General features: G+C 45.0%; 1 protein-coding gene across 2 annotated transcripts in view; it reads right to left on the bottom strand.

Annotated features, from left to right (window-relative positions):
* The window catches only part of CYTH3 (cytohesin 3), a 114,431-nt gene extending 94,678 nt beyond the window's left edge, over nt 1-19,753 (bottom strand). Inside the window, exon 1 of one of the 2 annotated variants that reach the window (XM_033194890.1) lies at nt 19,589-19,753. In XM_033194890.1, the coding sequence (XP_033050781.1) occupies nt 19,589-19,622 (34 nt within the window). In that variant the 5' untranslated portion in view covers nt 19,623-19,753. The remainder of the gene's footprint in view (nt 1-19,588) is intronic. The other variant, XM_033194891.1, reaches the window with a different exon arrangement.
* Nucleotides 19,754-21,797: the final 2,044 nt, after the last annotated feature.

The following is a 21,797-nucleotide window of genomic DNA, read 5'->3' as shown; positions in this document are numbered from 1 at the left end:
AATTAAAGAAACCGAGGTACTTATCTCTTCTGCTTACACATGCAATCTAGTCTATAGGATGCAAATAATGGTATGAGGCAATGAGCCTAGAGTCTTCAAAAAGATGTCACCAATTTTTTTTTTTTTTTTTTGAGACAGAGTCATACTGTCACCCAGGCTGGAATGCACTGGCAGAATCTTGGCTCACTGCAACCTCTGCCTCCTGGGTTCAAGCAATTCTCGTGCCTCAGCCTAGGATTTCAGGCATGCACCACCACGCACGGTTAATTTTTTTTTTATTTTTAGTAGAGATGGGGTTTCACCATGTTGGCCAGGCTGGTCTTGAACTCCTGGAGTCAAGTGATCCGCCTGCCTCGGCCTCCCAAAGTGCTGAAATTACCGGCATGAGCCATTGCGCCCAGCCACCAAAACACATTTTAAAATAAAACACAGCCTGGCACGGTGGCTCACACCTTGTAATCCCAACACTTTGGGAAGCCAAGGCGGGCAGATCACAAGGTCAGGAATTCCAGACCAGCCTGGCCAATTTGGTGAAACCTCATCTCTACTAAAAATACAAAAATTAGCCAGGCATGGTAGCCGGCACCTGTAGTCCCAGCTACTGGGGAGGCTGAGGCAGGAGAATCACTTGAACCCGGGAGGCAGAGGTTGCAGTGAGCCGAGATCATGCCACTGCACTCCAGCCTGGGTGACAGAGTGAGACTCTGTCTCAAAAATAAAAATAAATAAATAAAAATTAAAAATAAATACAAGAGGCCAGGTGCAGTGAGCTACTGGTAACAACTGGGGAAAGTAGACAGAGGTTGCAGTGAGCCGAGATCACACCACTGCACTCCAGCCCTGGCCACAGAGCAAGACTCCACCTCAAAAACAAACAACAAAAATAAATAAATAAATAAGACTGAAGAGAGTCGGGCCTGGTGGCTCACAGCACTTTGGGAGGCCGAGGTGGGCAGATCACAAGGTCAGGAGATCAAGACCATCCTGGCTAACACGGTGAAACCCCATCTTTACTAAAAATACAAAAAATTAGCCGGGCATGGCAGCGTGCGCCTGTGGTCCCAGCTACTTGGGAGGCTGAAGCAGGAGGATAGCGTGAACCTGGGAGGCGGAGCTTGCAGTCAGCTGAGATCGCACGACTGCACTCCAGCATGGGAGACAGAGAGAGACTCTGTCTCAAAAAAAAAAAAAAGACTGAAGAGAGATAACTAAATAGGAGGTGTAAATCTTAATTAGAGCCTAGGTAGGTTAAAAAAAAAAAAAAGCTATATAAACATTTTGGTAACAACTGGGGAAAGCAGAATATGTACTATTTTGGAATAATATTATGGAATGACTATCAGTTATCTTAAGAATGATAATGGCTGTAGTTATGTAGGAGCATGCTCTTAGGAGATGAGTGCTGAAGTATTTCTGTGAAGTGTTATGATGTTTGTAACTTTTTGAGACGGAGTATCTTTCTGTCGTCCAGGCTGGAGTGCAGTGGCATGATCTCAGCTCACTGCAACCTCCGCCTCCCAGGTTCAAGTAATTCTCATGCCTCAGCCTCCTGAGAAGCTGGGATTACAGGCGCGCACCACAATGCTCGGCTAATTTTTTGTATTTTTAGTAGAGACAGGTTTTCACCATGTTGGCCAGGTTGGTCTCGAACTCCTGGCCTCAAATAATCTGTGCACCTTGGTCTCCCAAAGTGCTGGGATTACAAGCATGAGCCACCGCACCCGGCCATGTTTGTATCTTGCTTTCAAATGGGTTCACACACACACAAATTGTAATATAAAGACAGACAAGCAAATGTGGCCAAATGTTAGCAGCTGGTGAATTCAGGTGAAAGACACATAGGATTCATTGTGCCATTCCTTCAACTTTTCTGTAGATTTGAACAGTTCATTTTCAAAATACAAAGTTGGGAAGAAAAGATACGATAATCATATTGCCAATCATCGGTTATTCCTAAGCCCCAATGCAACCATTCTTCCAACTCATTCAGCTCAGTATGTAAACACAGGCAGGCCAGAGGCTTAACACTTTGATGACTAACAGTTTTGAATGCCTATTATTATAATCGTTGAGATTTTTGATAAATTCTTCATATAAATAATTTCACTTGGGTTTTTTAACACCCATCTTGCATATGAGAAAACTGAAGCTTAGGGAGATTAAGTAACTTACGCAAAAGCACAAGGCTAGAAATGACAGCGCTGCAGATACTTACTTAAAAATATGTCAACACCAAATATTTGTCAACACCAAACGATCAAGCTCAAATGTTTAAACAAACTTATGTAAGCATACAGAAGGTATGAATACAAATTCTCAGAACTATTAACATTATAGTTGACAATATTCTGCCTTGAACAAGGGGAATTACCTGAAATATCCTCAATGGCTGACCTGATACAGCAAACAGGCAAAAGTTCTGATATCCTAATTCCCAGAGACCCCAAGGGAAAACCTCTCCACTCCCACAGGACTAAGACTATTTAGGAAGGAATGGCTACATAGTTATCTCCAGCATGATGCATCTCAACAGAGTCGGCCATGAGGAAGCTGGGCTAAGGACCAGAAAGGCTCCCCCCACAGCACTGCAGTAGCCCTGGGGGTCCAGCACCTAATCAGGACAGGGAGGGAGGGATATGTTAAGGACATCAGGAGAAAACAGCTTCAAGTCTCATGAAATTAAGGACTTACAGACTCCCCTCTTTAGAATGCGGGGGAGACGCTCAGGTCTGTGTGACTACCCAAGCTTGACCTTTAATCTTTTTTTTTTTTTTTTTTTTTGAGACGGAGTCTCGCTCTATTGCCCAGGCTGGAGTACAGTGGCAAGATCACAGCTCGCTACAAGCTCTGCCTCCCAGGTTAAAGGGATTCTCCTGCCTCAGCCTCCCAAGTAGCCGGGACTACAGGCACCCGCCACCACACCCAGCTGATTTTTTGTATTTTTAGTAGAGACGGGGTTTCACTGTGTTAGCCAGGATGGTCTCGATCTCTGGACCTCGTGATCCACCCGCCTCAGCCTGTCAAAGTGTTGGGATTACAGGCGTGAGCCACCGCCCCGGCCGACCTTTAATCTCTTTAACCAAAGTAGAAATGGCCCTGTCAATAACTTTACAACTCTAAGGAAACAGCACTCCTGTAAAATCTGTTCCTGAAATTCCCAGTCACTGATCCAATCAACTACATTTCTTGATGGCTGAAACCAAGATAAAAAAAACCACCTACACCAAGTCCTGACACTCGAGAACTTCTGCTGGGATATTCTCTCCAAAGGGAGTCGCTGACCACTGGTTCAGGCAGGGGGCCCTAGAGCACACTCCCATTTGTGGAACTCTTGGGCAGGCCTGCACCAAACCTCAAGGTGGGTGGAAGGACTAGGATAGTGGACTTCTCTCTGAAGACACAAATTCTTTGCTACCCTTTACAGGTAAAACAGAAATGGGAGATAAAAGTTTTAGTGCAGAACTTAACAACAGACTTCTGAAATAGATGGTCTTCATTACCTGTAGATGCAAGACAGTCAGGTCTTACCAGGATAATAGGTAATACTTGACAGGAAGACATGAAAAGAGAGAAGCCCCCAGACTCTTCTACTGAGAAGGGAAAAGTGGGGAGGGGTGGAAGCAGTGGGAAGGTAATACAGACTTAAATCCTAAAACAAATGTCTAAGTACTAATAGCAGCAAAACCTAGGGGAAATAGCTTATGTTCTTTCCAGATTAAAAAAATTAAAGTCATGTTCTGCTGTCCAGCCAAATTACTGGGCACTTGTGAGGCAGAGCAACTAATAGGGGAGCCAAGGGAGGGCAGGATACAGTGCGTCCATTTGGACTCTGCTCCCTCCGTGAGCTGTCATCAACAGTGAGTGCTAGCAGGACAATGTGTGGGGAGTAACAGCTAGCAGACTTCAAGACCAGTCTGACCACAAAAAGGAAGGAAAGAAGGCATTTGACTTTCTTTTGTGAAAACTGAAACATCCTAGTAACCATCTGACTAGTATACAGCTTAACCACTACTTCAAACTAAATTTCAGGAACACAGTCCGTAACAGACACCCTGTGATTCCCGAGAAAATGGCAACACTTTAGAAGAAGACTTATCTAACGTGAAGATTCTTTTTACATAAGGCAATGAAAGGCATCACTTATTCTCGAAATGTGTCATGCTCTCAGAAGCGTGGTCATATACTGAATCAAAGTCTACAATCGCTCATCCTCCCACGCCTGGGAAATACAGCCTCATCATGTGAACAGGCCAAACATTCAAAAGACACTAAAATTCTTCAATTTTCCCATACTCTAACACAAACAAAACTGAATTCATTTGTCTGATCCTTTCTCAACTCAAAAAAATTTTAATCTAATTACTGAAACTTGGAAAAGGACATTCTTATTTCCTCTCTGTGAAGAACTAAAAGGAAGTCCTGTCTTCTAACAGAATATTAAATTGCCAATGTATGCCACCTTTGATTACTGCATTCTTCTAAATGGACATGTTAAAATAAAGATTTGCCAAATGAAATTATTAATGTATTTCTAAGAATATGAAAATATATTTTGTTTTATTAAAAGGGGAGAAAGTGTTAATCTCAAAAAGAAAATATAACCTAAGTTCTTAAAGTAATATTTATATGCTTAATGAATATTTATGGAAGAGAAAAGGTGTTTTTCTCTTTGCACTCTATGGCGAGGAGATCCTTACTGAATGAATGAAAGAACGAAACCTACCTGCTGCTACAGCCGGTATCACGCCAGATGCCTTGAGCTCCAAGTTACAGTACACTGCTACTCAAGCATTTAAACAAGAGGGGTATTTACTGCCCCACATGACGGGAAATGTGGAGGCAGGGAGGGTCCTGGGTGGGTGAAATTCAGCAAGAGCACCATCTAGAATTCCGCTGGTCATCCTCAGGGTGTGGGCTTGGAAATGGACAGGCTTAATTAAGAGCCATTGTGAATGCAAGCTGGCTACTCATCCAGGCCCAGTGAAGTCTAGCATAAGAAATTTAACGGGGCTGGGCACGGTTGCTCACTCCTGGGTGGATCACTTGAGGCCAGGAGTTTAGGACCAGCCTGGGCAACGTAGCAAGATCTTGTCTCTACAAAAAATATTTCTTTTTCAAAAAATATTTTTAAGTTAGCTGAGCGTGGTGGTGAGGGCCTAGCTAGCTGAGAAGCTGAGGTGGGGGGATCACTTGAGCCAAGGAGGTTGAGGCTGCAAAGAGCCATGATCATGCCACTGCACTCTGACATAGGAGACAGAGCAAGATCCAGTCTCAAAAAAAAGAAAAGAAACACAACTCCTCATATTTATCTGTGAAGGAAGAAACTTCTTGGAGAAATCTCCCTGCAAACCGCCCTGCACGTTGGCCAGACGAGTGACACTTCCACCTCTCCTCCACTCGCGGATAAAGAAAGAGGAATTATCCCAGCTGCTTAGACTTTTAAGATATAGCTCTTTGTGGTGATAAAGTCCTCTTCCCTGATGGATAAATATCTAAACAATTCATGGTTCTGTGGGCAAGGAAGCAAAGAAGAGTGGATTTGCAATAGGGCATCAACAATGTCTTCTACACAGAGTCAAATACGGCTATAACAATGACCACAAGATACACAGCAACGGGCAACAGAGAAATAAACTGGTTGATCAATGCTTCTTCTGCCCTGCAAAATATCTATGTCCCATTTTATGGTTTCAAATCAAGAGTTGTTATTTAACTTACATTTTACAGAAAGGAAAAAAATATTGTTTAAAGTCTATCAGCCACCCTAATTCTTGAATCAGCTATAAAAATAGCTCAGTAATTACTGCTTTAATGAACCCTCATATTATCAAATTGTGGTTTTACAGAACCTCCAGAATGTGAAATAAATGCAACCCAGATGTTCACTAAAAAATGAAAACAAGATTGTTTTTACTTCATAGCAACCGAATAGGTCAACCCATTTCCTCCTTCAGAGAATTCTCAGAGGGCCACAAACTCCACTCAAAGAGCATGTGTTTCATATGTATCTGTCCAGAGAAAAAGGAAACTCTGCTGTCCAAAATAAACAGAGAATATTATATGTTCCCATGAAAGTGAATTAGAAAGTTGCAGTAAGGCTGTGTCTACACATTGCCAAACATCTGGATGAAAACTTGGGGGGAAAAATCACGAATTACCTAGATATTGGGAAATACTTTCTGATCATCATCCAAATGTTTTGTTTTATAGCAAATTGCTGATTTTATTAATTACAGACGTAAGTTTTTCAAAAGAAGACTACAGTAATTAACAATAGCCCTGTTGAGAGTTTAAAGCAGGAACTTTTATTCTCTCCTATTTGAACAGTGTTCCTGGTGACTTACTAAAAACCAAGTCAGCTAAAAGAGTAAATTTGCTCTAGGAAAGTAAATCAAAAAATCTTCTTGGCCAACTGAAATTGACTCAGGTGAGTCTCTTCTAATATTTACATAATACTGAAAAGATATTTATCTGAAATAAATGCTTGCTGTATTGGCTCTAGCCAAATTATAAAGCACTACAGAATCTCATATCTATTCTCCGTTAACTGGGTGCTTGACATTAACTATAAAAAGTTTGTTTGGTTAACTTCAAAAATCAGGATGGAGAGTCATGTATTTTCTACTCTCATTTAAATTATTTACTATTTTCCCCACAAACTCAAAATATTTTACATATATATATATATTTTTTTTTTTTTTTGAGACAGACTTTCACTCTTGTTGCCCAGGCTGGAGTGCAATGGTGTGATCTCGGCTCACCACAACCTCTGCCTCCCAGGTTCAAGCGATTCTCCTGCCTCAGCCTCCTGAGTAGCTAGGATTACAGGCATGCACCACCACACCCGGCTCATTTTGTATTTTTAGTAGAGACAGGGTTTCTCCATGTGGTCAGGCTGGTGTCGAACTCCCAATCTCAGGTGATCCACCCTCCTCAGCCTCCCAAAGTGCTGGGATTATAAGCGTGAGCCGCCGTGCCCAGCCAATATTTAACATATCTTAAGTAGCTTTTAGGATAGTTTGACAAAACCTATTTTTTTAATTTCATTTCATTTCAAAAGTTTCAATAGTCCCACATTACAGGCTGACAAACCCGCTTTCTAAAGGATCTGCCAATAATTTCTTAAAACTAATCTACCTCTCCCAAAGTTACACATACTAAGAGTGTGAGAATGCAAACAGCATTATTATTCTAATGTGCCTGATATAAATTATTACTGGTCTCCTGTGAAAACTTCCCGAGAAATATTTCACTGCAAAACAGACATACCCTTCCCTCACTTAGCTCCAGCCACGCGGGCTTCCCCTCTATTCTCATAACATGCCACATTTCCAATTAAGGCCCATGGCACGTGCCTTTCCTTCAGCAAAGACACACCTTCCCCCACTAGCTCCTTAGCCCATTCCAATCTAGCTAGCTCCCTGCCTCTCCCCAAACTGTTTTTCTTTAACATCACCAAGTCCAGTAGACATGTCTCCATCCCATTTTAGGCCATCTCTAAGTGCATTCAACACAGCTGATCACTCCTTCTCTCTTCTGCAATGCCACACAATCTTCAAGGCTTCCTGGGCCTCACTGGTTACCCTCCTAGTCAGCTTTGCTGCATTGTCCTCAGTCCTAGGATTTTTCTCCTCTCTCAACTCTCTTCCCTATGTGAGCTCATCCACTTATATGAATTAAAATCTCCCCAATGTTTATCTCCTACTCAAATTAGTCTTCTGAGCAGCAGACTGACACAGCCAACTGCCTACCTACCATCTCCACTAGGATATCTCACTGACTAGTCCATTTTAAATAGCAAAATTGAATTCCTGAGAGTCTGCTTCCAGTAAAAAGCTGACTAGCTCATTGTAGACCAACCTTTCTGCCAAGAACAACTTAAAAAGCTGAACAAATTATTAGAAACAACTGTTTGAAGGCATCAGAGAGCTACCCATGCAGGGAGGACTCTGGAGGCCAGGATTCCAGAGAGAAAAGGGGAGTGCAGAGAAGTGAGTCCAATCACCGGGGCCACTTTCCTCCTTGAGGGATTTGCCAATTCACAGCAGAAGCTGGGAAGCCAAAACACCAAACAGAATCAAGTGACTGAGAATCCAAGAAGGTCAGCAGAATAGCCACCAGTCTTAGGGGACTGAAGGGACAAAAATTAGAGTTCAGGGGCTTGCCAAGTAGAAGAGGCCCTGGGAAGCATCCCAAGCTTTCAGTGGGAACCACTGAAGGCTATAACCTAGGAGAAGGGTAAACCAGAATAGACCAAGCCTCATAATTTTAAGGTGATGTTCCGGCCAGGTGAGGTGGCTGAGGCCTGTAATCCCAGCACCTTTGGAGGCTGAGGCAGGCAGATCATTTGAGGCAGGAGTTCAAGACCAGTCTGGGAAACATATTGAGACCCTTGCTCTACAAAAACAAAAGCGAAAACAGACAACAGAACACGCTCACTCACAAGGCATCCAAATATCGGAGTTATCAGACACAGACTTTAACTGTGATTTGTTTAATAAAGCAGTTGACAAGATAAAAAATGCCAGCAGAAAATTGGAATCTTAAAAAAAAAAATCAAAAAGACAATAATGGAAATTAAGAACTCAGTAAATGAGTTTAACAGCAATTACAGTTGAAGAAAGGATTAGTACAATGCAATATAAGTCAGAAGAAGATAAAGAATGAACCACAGAGAGGCAAAGACATAAAGAACACAGAAAAGAATCTAAGACATCCAGGACGCGACACAGAGGACATGTTTAATGCACAGGTAATCAGTCCTGGAAGGAGATGAGATAGGAAATGCAGCAGAAGCAATCAGTGAAGAGATAATGAACAAGAATTCTGTAAATCTAATTTAAGATCAAGCTTTGTCACAGCACTGCCAAAAAGAAAAAGAACAACTAATCCCAGCAGGATACATTTGAGGAAAACCACATCTGGACACACTACATAACAGCTGAAAACCAAACCCAAAGAGAACATCTTAAAAGCAGCCTAAAGGGAAGAAAAAACACTAAGTGGAAAAGAGTGACAGTAAGACTGATGCAGCTGACTTCTCCACAGAATCAATGGAAGCCAGAAGGCAATCAAATTACCCCTTTGAAACGCTGCAGGAAGGCCAGGCTCAGTGGCTGATGCCTGTAATCCCAACACTTTGGATCACTTGAGGCCAGTAGTTCAACACCAGCCTGAGCAACATAGTGAGACCTCCCATCTTTACCAAAAAATTTAAAATTGCAAGAAATTAACTTGAAAGCCTACAACTATAATCCTGATGAAACTATCCCTCAAAAACAGAGGCAAGCTTAGCACAGTGGCACATGCCTGTAGTCCTAGTTACTCGGGAGGCTGAGGCAGGAGGACTGCTTGAGCCCGGGAGTTCAAGGCTGCAGTGAGCAATGATGGCATCACTGCTCTCCAGCCTGGGCAACAGAGTGCGACTCTGTAATAAAAAAATTTTAAGTGGAGGCAAAGTAAAGATATTTTTGACCCAAAAAACAAAGAAATGAACCCTCAAAATAGTTTTTTCCCGTTCATTAAGCAACACCACTACCAAGCCAGAAACCTAGTCCTATTTGATTCCTGCAGTTCCTGTACCTCTAACCTTCACCAAGCTGACAGTATGTCCATCTGATTCTCCAAAATACATTCTATCCCGTAACAAGAGCTCACTTATAACAAACCTTCACATGTACCCCTGAACCTAATATAAAAGCTTTAAAAAATATATTTCATCACTATAAAGCAACACAAATTAAAACAATACATCATTTCTTACTCATGAGATAGGCAAACATTTAAAAGTAAGGCAAACACTGTGTGCTCATTACAATGCTGGGAAACCACACTTGGTTTGTGAATTTGGAAATTCACAAGCCCCAAATGAGAAAGCAATCTGTTATCTATTAAAACTGAAGCATGCCTATAACTCACAACTGCAATTCCAGAAATACACTTTAGCTAAACTGTGAGGGGAGAGAAGAGTAAGGAGCACACCTCAGTACCGTTTGTACCACCACCAGCGTAACACTGACATTAACAAGTTCAACACAGGGCTAGGCCCAGTGGCTCACACCTGTAATCCCAGCACTTTGGGAGGCCAAGGCAGGCGGATCACTTGAGGTCAGGAGTTCGAGACCAGCCTGGCCAACATAGCAAAAACCTGTCTCTATTAAAAATACAAAATATTTAGCAGGGCACGGTGTTGCAAGCCTGTAATCCCAGCTACTCAAGTGGCTAAGGCAGAAGAACGGCTTGAACCCGGGAGGCGGAGGTTGCACTGAGCCAAGATCGCACCACTGCGCTCCAGCCTGGGCAACACAGTGAGGACACTGTCTTAAAAAAAAAAAAAAGGCCGGGCGCGGTGGCTCAAGCCTGTAATCCCAGCACTTTGGGAGGCCGAGACGGGCGGATCACGAGGTCAGGAGATTGAGACCATCCTGGCTAACACGGTGAAACCCCGTCTCTACTAAAAATACGAAAAAACTAGCCGGGCGAGGTGGCGAGCGCCTGTGGTCCCAGCTACTCGGGAGGCTGAGGCAGGAGAATGGCGTAAACCCGGGAGGCGGAGCTTGCAGTGAGCTGAGATCCGGCCACTGCACTCCAGACCGGGCGACAGAGCAAGACTCCGTCTCAAAAAAAAAAAAAAAAAAAAAAAAAAGTTCAACACAGGACAAGATAGACAAAACGTGATTGCAATTAAAATAAACAAGGTCTATATATAATCACAAGGATAATCTCTAATGCAAGCTGCAGAAGATTACATACTGTGTGATATCGGCTTTATAAACTTTTTAAAACAAATTAGGGCTGGGTACGGTTGCTCACACCTGTAATCCCAGCACTTTGGAAGGCTGAGGTGGGCGGATCATCTGAGGTCAGAAGTTCAAGACCAGCCTGGCCAACATGGTGAAACCCCATCTTTACTAAAAATGCAAAAAATTAGCTGGGCATGGTGGTGGGCACCTGTAATCCCAGCTACTCGGGAGGCTGAGGCAGGAGAATCGCTTGAATCAGGGAGGTGGAGGTTGCAGTGAACCAAGATCGCACCATTGCACTCCAGCCTGGGCAACAACAGCGAAACTCCGTATCAAAAGAGGAAAAAAAAAAAAAGAGACCTGTACATTACTTATGGAGGCACACGCACACCTGTTAAAGTATGAAACATATACCAGACCAGGCACAGTGGCTCATGCCTGTAATCCAAGCACTTTGGGAGGCCAAAGCAGGTGGATCATTTGTGGTCAGGAGTTCGAGACCAGCCTGGCCAACATGGTGAGATACTGTCTCTACTAAAAATACAAAAATTAGCTGGGTGTAGTGTCGCCCACCTGTAATCCCAGCTACTCGGGAGGCTGAGGCAGAAGAATCGCTTGAACCTAGGAGATGGAGGTTGCAGTGAGCTGAGATCACACCACTGCACTCCAGCCTGGGTGACAGAGTGAGACTCCATCTCAAAAACCAAACAAAAGCACCATACACCAGAGGGCCCCATATCAAATTCATAATGGTTGCCTCTAGGAAACATGAAAGCAAAGAGCAAAAGGACCAGCGATTGCCAGACAAAAGTGACTTCAACTTTATTCAATATTTATTAACAAATATTTACTGAAAGGCTACTATGTCCCAAGCACTGTCCTAGATCTTGGAGATACAACTGTGGATAAAAGCAGAAAATACTCTTACTTTCATAGAACTCACATTCTAAGAGAAAAGAAACACATAGATAATAGGTAAGGGGTGACACGTGCTAAGGAAGAAAAATAAAGCTGGGAGGAACAATGAATGTGATTTTAGACAGGTGGTCAAGGAAGACTTCTGTGATAAGGAAACATTTGAGCAGAAACTTGAAAGAGGCAAGAATACACCACATGCAGGTATCTGAGAGGAAACCACTACAGGGGCAGCAAGTGCAAAGGCACTGAGGCAGGAGTGTGCTTGGCAAGGAGACCAATGAGACAGACCAGAGTCAGGGAGGAAACAGGATAGGAGTGACGGGAAATGTCAGACAAAGCAGGGGACTAGCGTAGTGGTCAAGTGCAGTCCCCAAGGTCAGAATTTTTTTTATATATTGAAAAGGTTATGAAAAAAAAAAAGACTTGTGACAGAGACCGTATGTGACCCACAAAGCCTACAAGGTTTACTATCTGGCCCTTTTGTAAAAAAAAAGCTTGGCCGGGCGCGGTGGCTCACGCCTGCATTCCCAGCACTTTGGGAGGCCGAGGCGGGCAGATGACAAGGTCAGGAGTTCGAGACCAGCCTGGCCAATATGGTGAAACCCTGTCTCTACTAGAAAAAAAAAAAATGACAAAATAATGAGCCAGGAGTGGTGGCACACGCCTGTAATCCCAGCTACTCAGGAGGCTGAGGTAGGAGAATCGCTTGAACCCAGGAGGCGGAGGTTGCAGTGAGCCAAGATCGCTCCACTGTACTCCGACCTAGGTGACAGAGCAAGACTCCATTTCAAAAAAGAAAAAAGAGCTTGTAGCCTCCTAAACTATAGCGTGTGGGCCACGGTAAGGTCCGAGAATAGGATTCTGAATAAACTGAGGAAAGAGCAAACTTTAAGCGTGGAGTGACATGACCTAAGTGTCAAAGGGAACCGCCCTGGCTGCAGTGTGAACAAGGATGACAATGGGAGAACCGTCAGAAGGCTTAAGGCAAAAGAAGTGAACGATGGCACCAAAATTTTGGTCTGAGCAACTGGAAGAATATCACCACAATATACTGAGATGGAGAGACTTACCAGTAATGCTTTATTTTTTTAAAAGTAGACCTAAAAAATGCAACAGAACATTGACAGCTATTATGTCAATTCTGAGTAGTGGGAACAAGAGTGCTGGTTTCATTATTCTTTGTATTTTTCTGTATGTTTTATGCAGATGTGTTTTATATGTATCTTTCCCTCCGTATTTTCCACTACCACCCTAACCCACCAAGCCCCTGTAACTCTCACCTGAACCACTGCAACAACTCCCTTCTCCCAAGTCCTCCCTTCTCCTCCTCCAATCCATTCTCCACTCAGGAGTCAAGAATACGCTTCTTTAAAAAGGAGGGGGGCAGTGGTTGAGAGTACGGATTCTGAAACAGAAGGCCTGGGTTCGAATCGCAGCTCCACCACTTGCTAGCTGTGAAATTTGAGACAAATTACTTAGCTTCCCTATGCCTCCATTTTCCAATCTGTAAATAGTAATATTTTGAAGAGTTAATAAATTAAGACATAGAAAGTACGCAGGACATACAGCATCAAGCAAATATTAGCTAAAATTATTGAAATGTAAATCAAAGGAGATATTCCTGTTTAAAAATCTTTCAGCAGCTTCATGTACTTAGAATAAAATCTGCATTCCTTAGCTACTGAATGCCCAACATGGCCCCAGCCTATCTCTCCCGCTTCACTGTCTGTTCAAGCCACACAAAGCTGCTTTTAATTCTCTAGAATACTCAGCTCTTGCCAGCTCCATGCCTTTCCTTCTGTCTGGTCCACTATCCCTACAGGTTACACTCGAAGGGCATTTCCTCAGAAGCCTTCCCTGGCCACGGGCTTTCCCTACACTTCTCCCATCCTACACTTTCTCTTCCTCAACCTCTTGTTGATTTCCTTTAACACACCTAGCATAATATGTGATTATTTTACAGATAGCTGTTTACCTCTTTTGTCTGTCTCTCCATCTAAACATGAGCTTCATGAACATGGGAAATTTATCTGCCGTATTCACCACCATTAGGCACTGATATAGTTTTGATACATGCCCCGCCCAAATCTCATATTGAACTGTAATCCCCAGTGTTGGAGGGGAGGCGACTGGATCATGGAGGCAGATCCCTCACGGCTCAGTGCTGCCCTTGCAACAGTGAGTGAGGACTCCTGAGAGCTGGTCGTTTAAGGGTGTGGCATTTCTTCCCTCTTGCTCTTGCGCTGGCCATGTGATGTGCCTGATCCTGCTTCACCTTCCACTATGAGTAAAAAGCTCCCTGAGGCCTCCCCAGAAGCCGAGCAGATCCTGGCACCATGCCTGTGCAGCCTGCAGAACCATGAGTCCGTGAAATCTCTTTTCTTTCTATACAACCCAGGCTCAGGTATTTCTTTAGAGCAATGCAAAAACGGCATAACACAGGCACTAATAGCTCTTGTGTCATGCACAGAAGAACCTGGTATTTGGTAGAAACACTATCATCATTTGGGTAAATGACTACAGAAGAATATGCTCTAAGCATAATCTAAAAGCATCCACTTTTTAAACTCTCCAAAGTACAGTAGTTAACTTACTACAGACTGAAAAACAGACATTTTATAACCTTACATTGTATATCACGTTATCTTTCTGTTGCTGTCTTCCCAGAATATTTTGTTTGTTTTGAGACCAAGTCTCACTCCGTCGCCAGGCAGTGGTACTATCTCCGCTTACTGCAACCTCTGCCTCCCGGGTTCAAGCAATTCTCCTGCCTCAGCCTCCCAAGAAGCTGGGACTACAGGTGCCCATCACTATGCCCAGCTAATTTTTGTATTTTTTAGTAGAGACGGGGTGTCACCGTATTGGCCAGGCTGGTCTCGAACTCCTGACCTCATGATCTACCCACCTCAGCCTCCCAAAGTGCTAGGATTACAGGCGTGAGCTACTGCGCCCCGCCATATTTTTTAATCTATAAAAATTCTCTCAAAAAAGGTGCAAAATGGGTGTTTTCTTTTTTTTTTTTTTTTTTTTTTTGAGGCGGAGTCTCGCTCTGTCGCCCAGGCTGGAGTGCAATGGCCGGATCTCAGCTCATTGCAAGCTCCGCCTCCCGGGTTTACGCCATTCTCCTGCCTCAGCCTCCCGAGTAGCTGGGACTACAGGTGCCCATCACTATGCCCAGCTAATTTTTGTATTTTTTAGTAGAGACGGGGTTTCACTGTATTAGCCAGGAGGGTCTCGATCTCCTGACCTCGTGATCCGCCCGTCTCGGCCTCCCAAAGTGCTGGGATTACAGGCTTGAGCCACCGCGCCTGGCCAAAATGGGTGTTTTCTTACCAGCACACTATTTTTCTATGAAACTGCTTTCCAATTTTAGAAAAAGTAAAGATAGATTATTCAAACTTTTTTGAATTTCAAAAAATAAAAAGGCACACAGTGAAAAGTTTCCTCCCCACAAATATTCCCCATCCACTCAGTTCCCATCATCCTCCCCAAACAGGTAACCACTGTTATTGGTTCCTCGTTTCACCTTCCAGGGAATCTGCATGTATCAACCATCACTTCCTCTTTCAAAAAACAAGAATGGGAGCACGCAATGCATATTTTCCTATACTTTGCTCTTGTATTTTTTTTTTTTTTTGAGACAGGGTCTCACTCTGTTGCCCAGACTGGAGTGCAGTGTGTAATCTCAGCTCACCGCAACCTCCGCCTCCCAGGCTCAAGCAATTCTCCTGCCTCAGCCTCCTGAGTAGCTGAGATTACAGGTGCACACCACCAGGCCTGGCTAATTTTTGTATTTTTTTTTTAGTAGAGACAGAGTTTCACCATGTTGGCCAGGCTGGTCTCGAACTCCTGACCTCAAATGACCCACCCGCCTCGGCCTCCCAAAGTGCTGGGATTATAGGTGTGAGCCACCGCACCCGGCCTGCTCCTGTAACTTAACAAGATATTTTGGAGATCTCTCCAAGTCAACTAAGAAAAGAGCTTCCTCGTTCCTTTCTACAACTTCACAACCTCATTAACCATCTGGGTATGGATTTATCTGATAAGTCCCCTGCTTGCTGATGGACACTCAAGGCAATAAATAATCTCGTACCTATGTTATCTCACACGTGTACAAATATATCTGCAGGTTACATTCCTAGAACTGGATTGCTGGGTCAAAGGATTTACAGGCCTGTAATTTTTAAAGCTACTGCCTAAAGCACTTGTATCTATCAGGGTCCACCCAGAGAAACAGAGACATCCAGAGCAACCATCCCTTTAAGAATCTGATATAGAGGGAATTTAATATAAGGAATTAGTGACAGGCGTGTTGGAAAAACTGAAAAGCCAAACAGGAAATGATAACCCAGAGATTAGCAAGAGCAAGCTGCTGTTACCACTTCTCAAATAGAGGGTAAAAGGGAGGAGGTATTTCCAAGGCTCAAAGGCTAGGACCAAGGGGCAGAAGCTGGAGCCAAAAGGAGACAAGGCACCTGCCAGAGACTCTGCCTGAGGCAGACCTAGGGGAAATAACCTGTTTTCGTCCTTCCTCCTGCCATTCCTCCTGCCAGTGGCTCCCAGTGGCCAATCCCAGCCAGAAGCTAGCTGACCAAGGGCCTGGGAAATGTTGCCTGCAGGGGTGAGTCTCTGCAGGGAAAGGGCAAGAAATGGACCTGAGCCAACAGGACATGGGTTGGCCCTGCCTGTGACTAATTTACACTCCTACCCGTCAATGTTTGAAACAGCCTTGCCGTTCGAACGTTTCAAACTTGAAACAGACTTTTCACACTTGGGGGTTATCGCCTGTCTGAAGGTGAAAGGTGGGAGCTCAGTCTAGTCTTAATTTGCATGTATTTTATTATGAACAAGGCTCAGCATCTCTTCACCTGAAGCACAGACACCTACACTGATCAGGGAGTGAAGGGGGCAGAGAGAGGAATGCCAATTAGAGTTAATTCACCTCATCTGCCAGGGATGATCCATTCAGGGCCATACCTCAGACAGATGCCCAAAGAGAGCATGAAAACAATCTCAAGGGGCCAAACTAGTCAGCCACCCTCCATGTAGAGACTTAGCTCAAGAACTGTTCTGGAAAAACTGAAAGGCAACAAAGTCCCAAAGGAATTAAAAGTGCCTTAACTACACTCTGCACACACGGTAAGGAACAATGTGTTCTTGTAATCTTGTAACCCCCTACTCGCTCCTCTTGTAACTGCCTTCCAGCCATTCACGCCACCATCCTCTCTCTCCTTATCTTGCATTGAAAGAACAATACAGTGGACAAAAAGCTAAATTAACTTATAAAAACAGCAAGTAGGAATCCATTTTTCAAGTCTTTTAACCTGACCATTAACAAAAAAAGACCTTTTCAATTATCTTTGGCCTCTTCGATAACTACTGTTTGAATAGATTATTTACCCTATCTTTTAAACAAGCTGAAACTGACTCCCCCAGATACTGTTCAACATTATGTACCACACTCTAAAAATATACCAAAAAATGTTATGCTTTATAATCTGCTGGCAACTGAAACGGTTTTCTTTCAAAGAGCTGAACTTTATTTTTTTAAACATGAATTTTAAAGCATTTTTTTAAAAATCTAAATGGTATTAACTGTAAAGAGGTATGTTAACTTCAAAACTCCCAACCGCCAAGAGTTACATATAAGCACATAAAGTTTATACAATTACAATATCACTCATATTTCAAAACGTTTTCACCTGTTTCAAAAATAAATATCCCCCCAAAAAAATCAAAAATAAATATCCTAATATTGCCAAAAATATTTTTAAGTGTCTGTCACACAGCAAGGGAGAAAGCTACTAATAAACTAAATCAATAAAGGTTAAAAGTTATTTTCCAGCACCTAACATGCTGGTTGGCATTTTGATGGGCAATCAATAAATAAATCCTCATTGTTGAATGTTCCAGTGAGATTAATTAAATGATACACTTAAAACATTCACGTCTTTGACGAGGTTTTTTTCAAATCTGAAATACACACTTATTTCAGAAACTTGGAAAATATAAAAAGAAAATAATCCAGGTCACCAATTTTTATGTTTAGACCATGACATATAAAACGGCTTATTTTAATGGTTGTAAAATACTTCAATAAACTTCCCATAATTTACCTCACCATGCCCCTACTCTTGGCATTGCTGTTTCCAATTTTTTGCTATTATAAACAGCATAATACACATCTTTATATGTGAGGGGTTTAAGGTTGCTACCCTGTGATATATTCCCAGAAGAGATATTAACAACCCAAGGACAGTTTTAAGACTTTTGATATTTAATATCACGCTTTGTTACAGTACTCAAGATCTGCAAATTGCTGGAGCACATTAAAGCTGCCTTTTTTCCTCTTTATTCTTGCTTTTATCTTCAAGTCTACATTTCTTTACTCACAAAGCCCAAAGCACCTCACAAACAAAACTGCCAAGCCAGCTTAGCTGCCTTGACGCTAATGTCCAACGTTTGCATATTACAGTTGTCTTTCTTTTCTAACAAGGGAAAACTGCTATGCCCAAATTGTGACAGGCAGGAAACACGACATCCACCGGGAATCCATTCCTTAGGATCTCATGGCTCCAGACGGACAGCCTGACTGTAGGAGGGTTCGCAACTCGGCTCCTTCGTTCCACAGCGCTCCCTTTTCATCAACACACCCACTCGGTGCCACAGTGCTACCCCTAGCTTCAACTATGCGAACTGAACTCGCCAAATGCCATGACGGGTGCCAACTTCCCACCATCCTGGCTGCATCGCGTCTTTCAGCAAAAAAGAAAAAAAAAAAAATCACCCTCTGAGCAGCACTTGAATTCTAGAAGGCACCTTGATGAACCACTTCATCCTGAAGCATTCGATACTGCTGATTCTTACAGGCAGCTGCTCCGGCAGCCTGTAATTAAGATTTCTCTAAACTGCTCCCTTATTACATGGGGTTCTGATGATTCTGATTTCTGTCAGCTCAAAGGAGCTCTTTAAAAAAAAAAAAAAAGTCTAGAGAACCTCAACTTCGGCTGTTCCTATAAAAACACGGGCATTAACCCTTTGCCTTCCAAAGCGAACACCCACTCCATACAGAGGCACGTTCTTCTGTTTTTAAAATCTAATTCCCAGCATGACCTAGCAGTCATTTGTATTCCACGAAATAATTTCCAACAAACACGACCCCTCCAGCAAGAGGAAACCGAACGTCAGACACAAGACCACCTGGGCCACGCCGGGCACCGATCCGACGCACTCGGGAGCACACCTGGCTCCGGGCACACCTGGCTCTCCGGTCTCGCCTCGGTGCTGGGTGCAGCTCGTGACCCCCACCCTCGACTCCACGGAGTTTTTTGCTCACTCTGTCGCGTCTGCCGTTTCCTAAAACGTCTACCCTGACCTGGACTCCAGCTGGCCCCCTCCCCGTTCGAGCAAATCCAGCGACAGTTTCTGACCCAAAGCCAAGCAGACTGTCACGCTTTCCAACCGTTCCCCTGCCCTCCCCTCCTGTACCCCCGAGGAGCCTCCAGTGCAAAACTTTCCCCTCCCGGTTTCCCACCGGCTCAGCCGCTTCCGCCCACCTGAGCTGAAAGGGGGAGTCCGAAACGCCGGACTCTGGAGGGCGTGGACGCCCTTGGCGACAAGATGCGGGGAAGGTCGCCCCGCAAGGTCCCCCGCCCCAGAGGGGCGGTCCCCGAACCCCGGCCCGAGACTCCGGGGCGACCCTGGCCCGCGGCAGCCCTGGCCTGGTACCCAGACCCTCGCCAGCGGTGGACGGCGACCCCGGCCCGCCCCCTCCCTCGGGCCCCCGGAGACCCCGCCTCGGCCCCGGCCCGGCGCGCCTCAGGCCTCCAGCAGGCGCCGCCTCCGCTGCCTCCGACCCCCTCTCCTCCGGCGACCCCCGGCCCCAGACCCCAGGCCGCCGGCGAGCCCGCCACACCTCCGACACTCACCGCCACCACCCTCGCCGCCGCCGTCTTCATCCATCTTGAGGCCACTCTCGCAGCCGGCTAGCCAGAGGCCGGTAACAGAGGGCCCGAAGGCTGGGGACGCCGCCGGAGGGAGCGCGCGGGAGACCGGGCGGCTCCTCAGCTCGCGGCCAGGGTCGCGGTCGGGCCTCCTCCCGCCGGGCGGGGCCTCTCTGGTCGGCGTGCCGTCACGTGACCCATGCCCCGCCTTTGCTCGCGGTGGGCGGGGCGTGGGGCCGCGCGGCCCCGCCCTCGGGGACCGGCCGGGACCGGCCAGGCCCGGCGGCGTCTGCGCTGGGGGAGGCGGTAGACCCGGCCCCTGGGTTGCAGGCCGACGTGGTTCGAGTGAAACGAAGCCCCCTCGCCCTCAGCATTCCAGTAGCCTGCGGACGGGCGTGGGGCTCCGGACACTGGAATGCCACACTCTGCAAAACCCAGTGGCCAGGGGTGCAACATACACGTGCACTCAGGGTAAAAGATCAAGAAATGAACGCATTCAGAAGTCAGGCCTGGCTAGGCTCCGCGGCTCACACCTGTATTCCAATACTTTGAGAGGCCGAAGTGGGAGGATGGCTGGAGACCAGAAGTTGGAGACCAGCCCCGGTAACATAGCGAGACCCCGTCTCTACAGAAAAATTTTTTAATTACCTGGGCATGGTGGCGTGTGCCGGTAGTTCCAGCTACTGGGGAGGCTGAGGTACGAGGTCACGTCAGTTGAGCCCAGTAGGCAGAGGCTGCAGTGAGTTATTATTGCACCACAGCACTCCAGTCTGGGTGACAGAGTGAGACCCTGTCTCAAAAAAATAGAAAAAGATCAGGCCTTCTCCTTCCTAAGACATGCATGTCAGAATAATTCCAGTCTTTCAGCTGTCTATATCTGTTGGAGGCTCTCCTCCTTCCCTCCCGGTGAGTGCATTTTTAAATTAACAAAATGCAGGGCTTGTAAATGAACGTGGTCGCGAGGTTAGAACGGAATCCCAAGCCCGCACACCTGGGGCTCAGCTCTCAAAGGACATTGTAGGCATTGGCCAATCTGGTGGCTGATGCCCTTGGAGTTTAGCGCCAGTCTCCCTTGGAGAGCTGCCAGCTGTCCTGGATTTATGATGCAGAAGGAGCTCTGAATTCAATTTCCCTTGGGCACAGCCAGGGTCCTCAGCGCAGACCTCCTGGGCAGAAGGCCTCCCCTGGCTCCTGCTCCACATCGATGGATCTCCTCTCTCACTCCCCATATCTCGCTTCCAGTAACTCCTGAAGCATTGCTTGTGGCCCCTCCCAAGCCTTTCTGCTGGAACTCAATTGCATTAAAGAAAAGCAAACGTTGTAATGGAGGAGATAGCTCATCCCTAATATAATTTTCCAGCAACTGTTTTATATTTACAAGCTGTCCATTGAACCAAAGGATCCTTCCGTTGTCATCTATCAAAGTGGACAACTTTCACATTTTGGTTCATAGCTGGGACCATAGGTACACGCCACCACGCATCGGCTAATTTCTGTGTTCTTTTGTAGAAACGAGATCTTGCCATGTTGCCCAGGCTTGTCTCAAACTTCTGGCCTCAAGCAATCCTCCCACCTTGGCCTCCTGAAGTGGTGGGATTATAGGCATGAGCCACCGCACCCAGCCAAGGGACACTTCTGTGTGCAAAGGTGTTTGATGGCTTGAGCGACAAAGAGGCACCACAAAAGGGGTCTGGGAGTCAGGAGATGTAGGGTTCAACTCCCAACCCCGAGACTCGGCTTCCTGATCTTGTTCCCGTCAGCTTTGTTATCTTGGAGATAAGAGCTTAGTTACTGAGAAAAAATGACAGTATTACTTTGAACTTGATAATGAGATATGTGGAGCTTTGAACTCAAAGATACTATCAATTATAAATGCTTTTTCATGTCAATTCTTAATTCTTTAGGTGTCTTAGAATGTGATCCACAGGTGCTTTTCTCAGGGTTTTAATCTGAAAGTGGCTTCTCTGATCTCCATGTAATCTAATTTTAATCAGACTAAAGCACAGCCCAGTTACATAAGCAGGATATTATATTATCCCCATGGTTTAGCCTGGGCTTGCATTTCAACAAATTCTGCAAAAACGTTGGGGGATAAAGGCTTTAGTTGTCATCTGTGCACTTTAATGGGGAAGTTGGAAGACTTCAAAATCTTCACAACTCAAAGGAATTAATATCTAATGGAAAAATTAGATAT

The sequence above is a fragment of the Trachypithecus francoisi genome, unplaced genomic scaffold (genome assembly GCF_009764315.1).
Source record: "Trachypithecus francoisi isolate TF-2019V2 unplaced genomic scaffold, Tfra_2.0 Lachesis_group4, whole genome shotgun sequence".
NCBI lineage: Eukaryota > Metazoa > Chordata > Mammalia > Primates > Cercopithecidae > Trachypithecus > Trachypithecus francoisi.
Note: the sequence above shows the minus strand (reverse complement) of the source record. Positions and strands in the feature narration are given on the sequence as shown.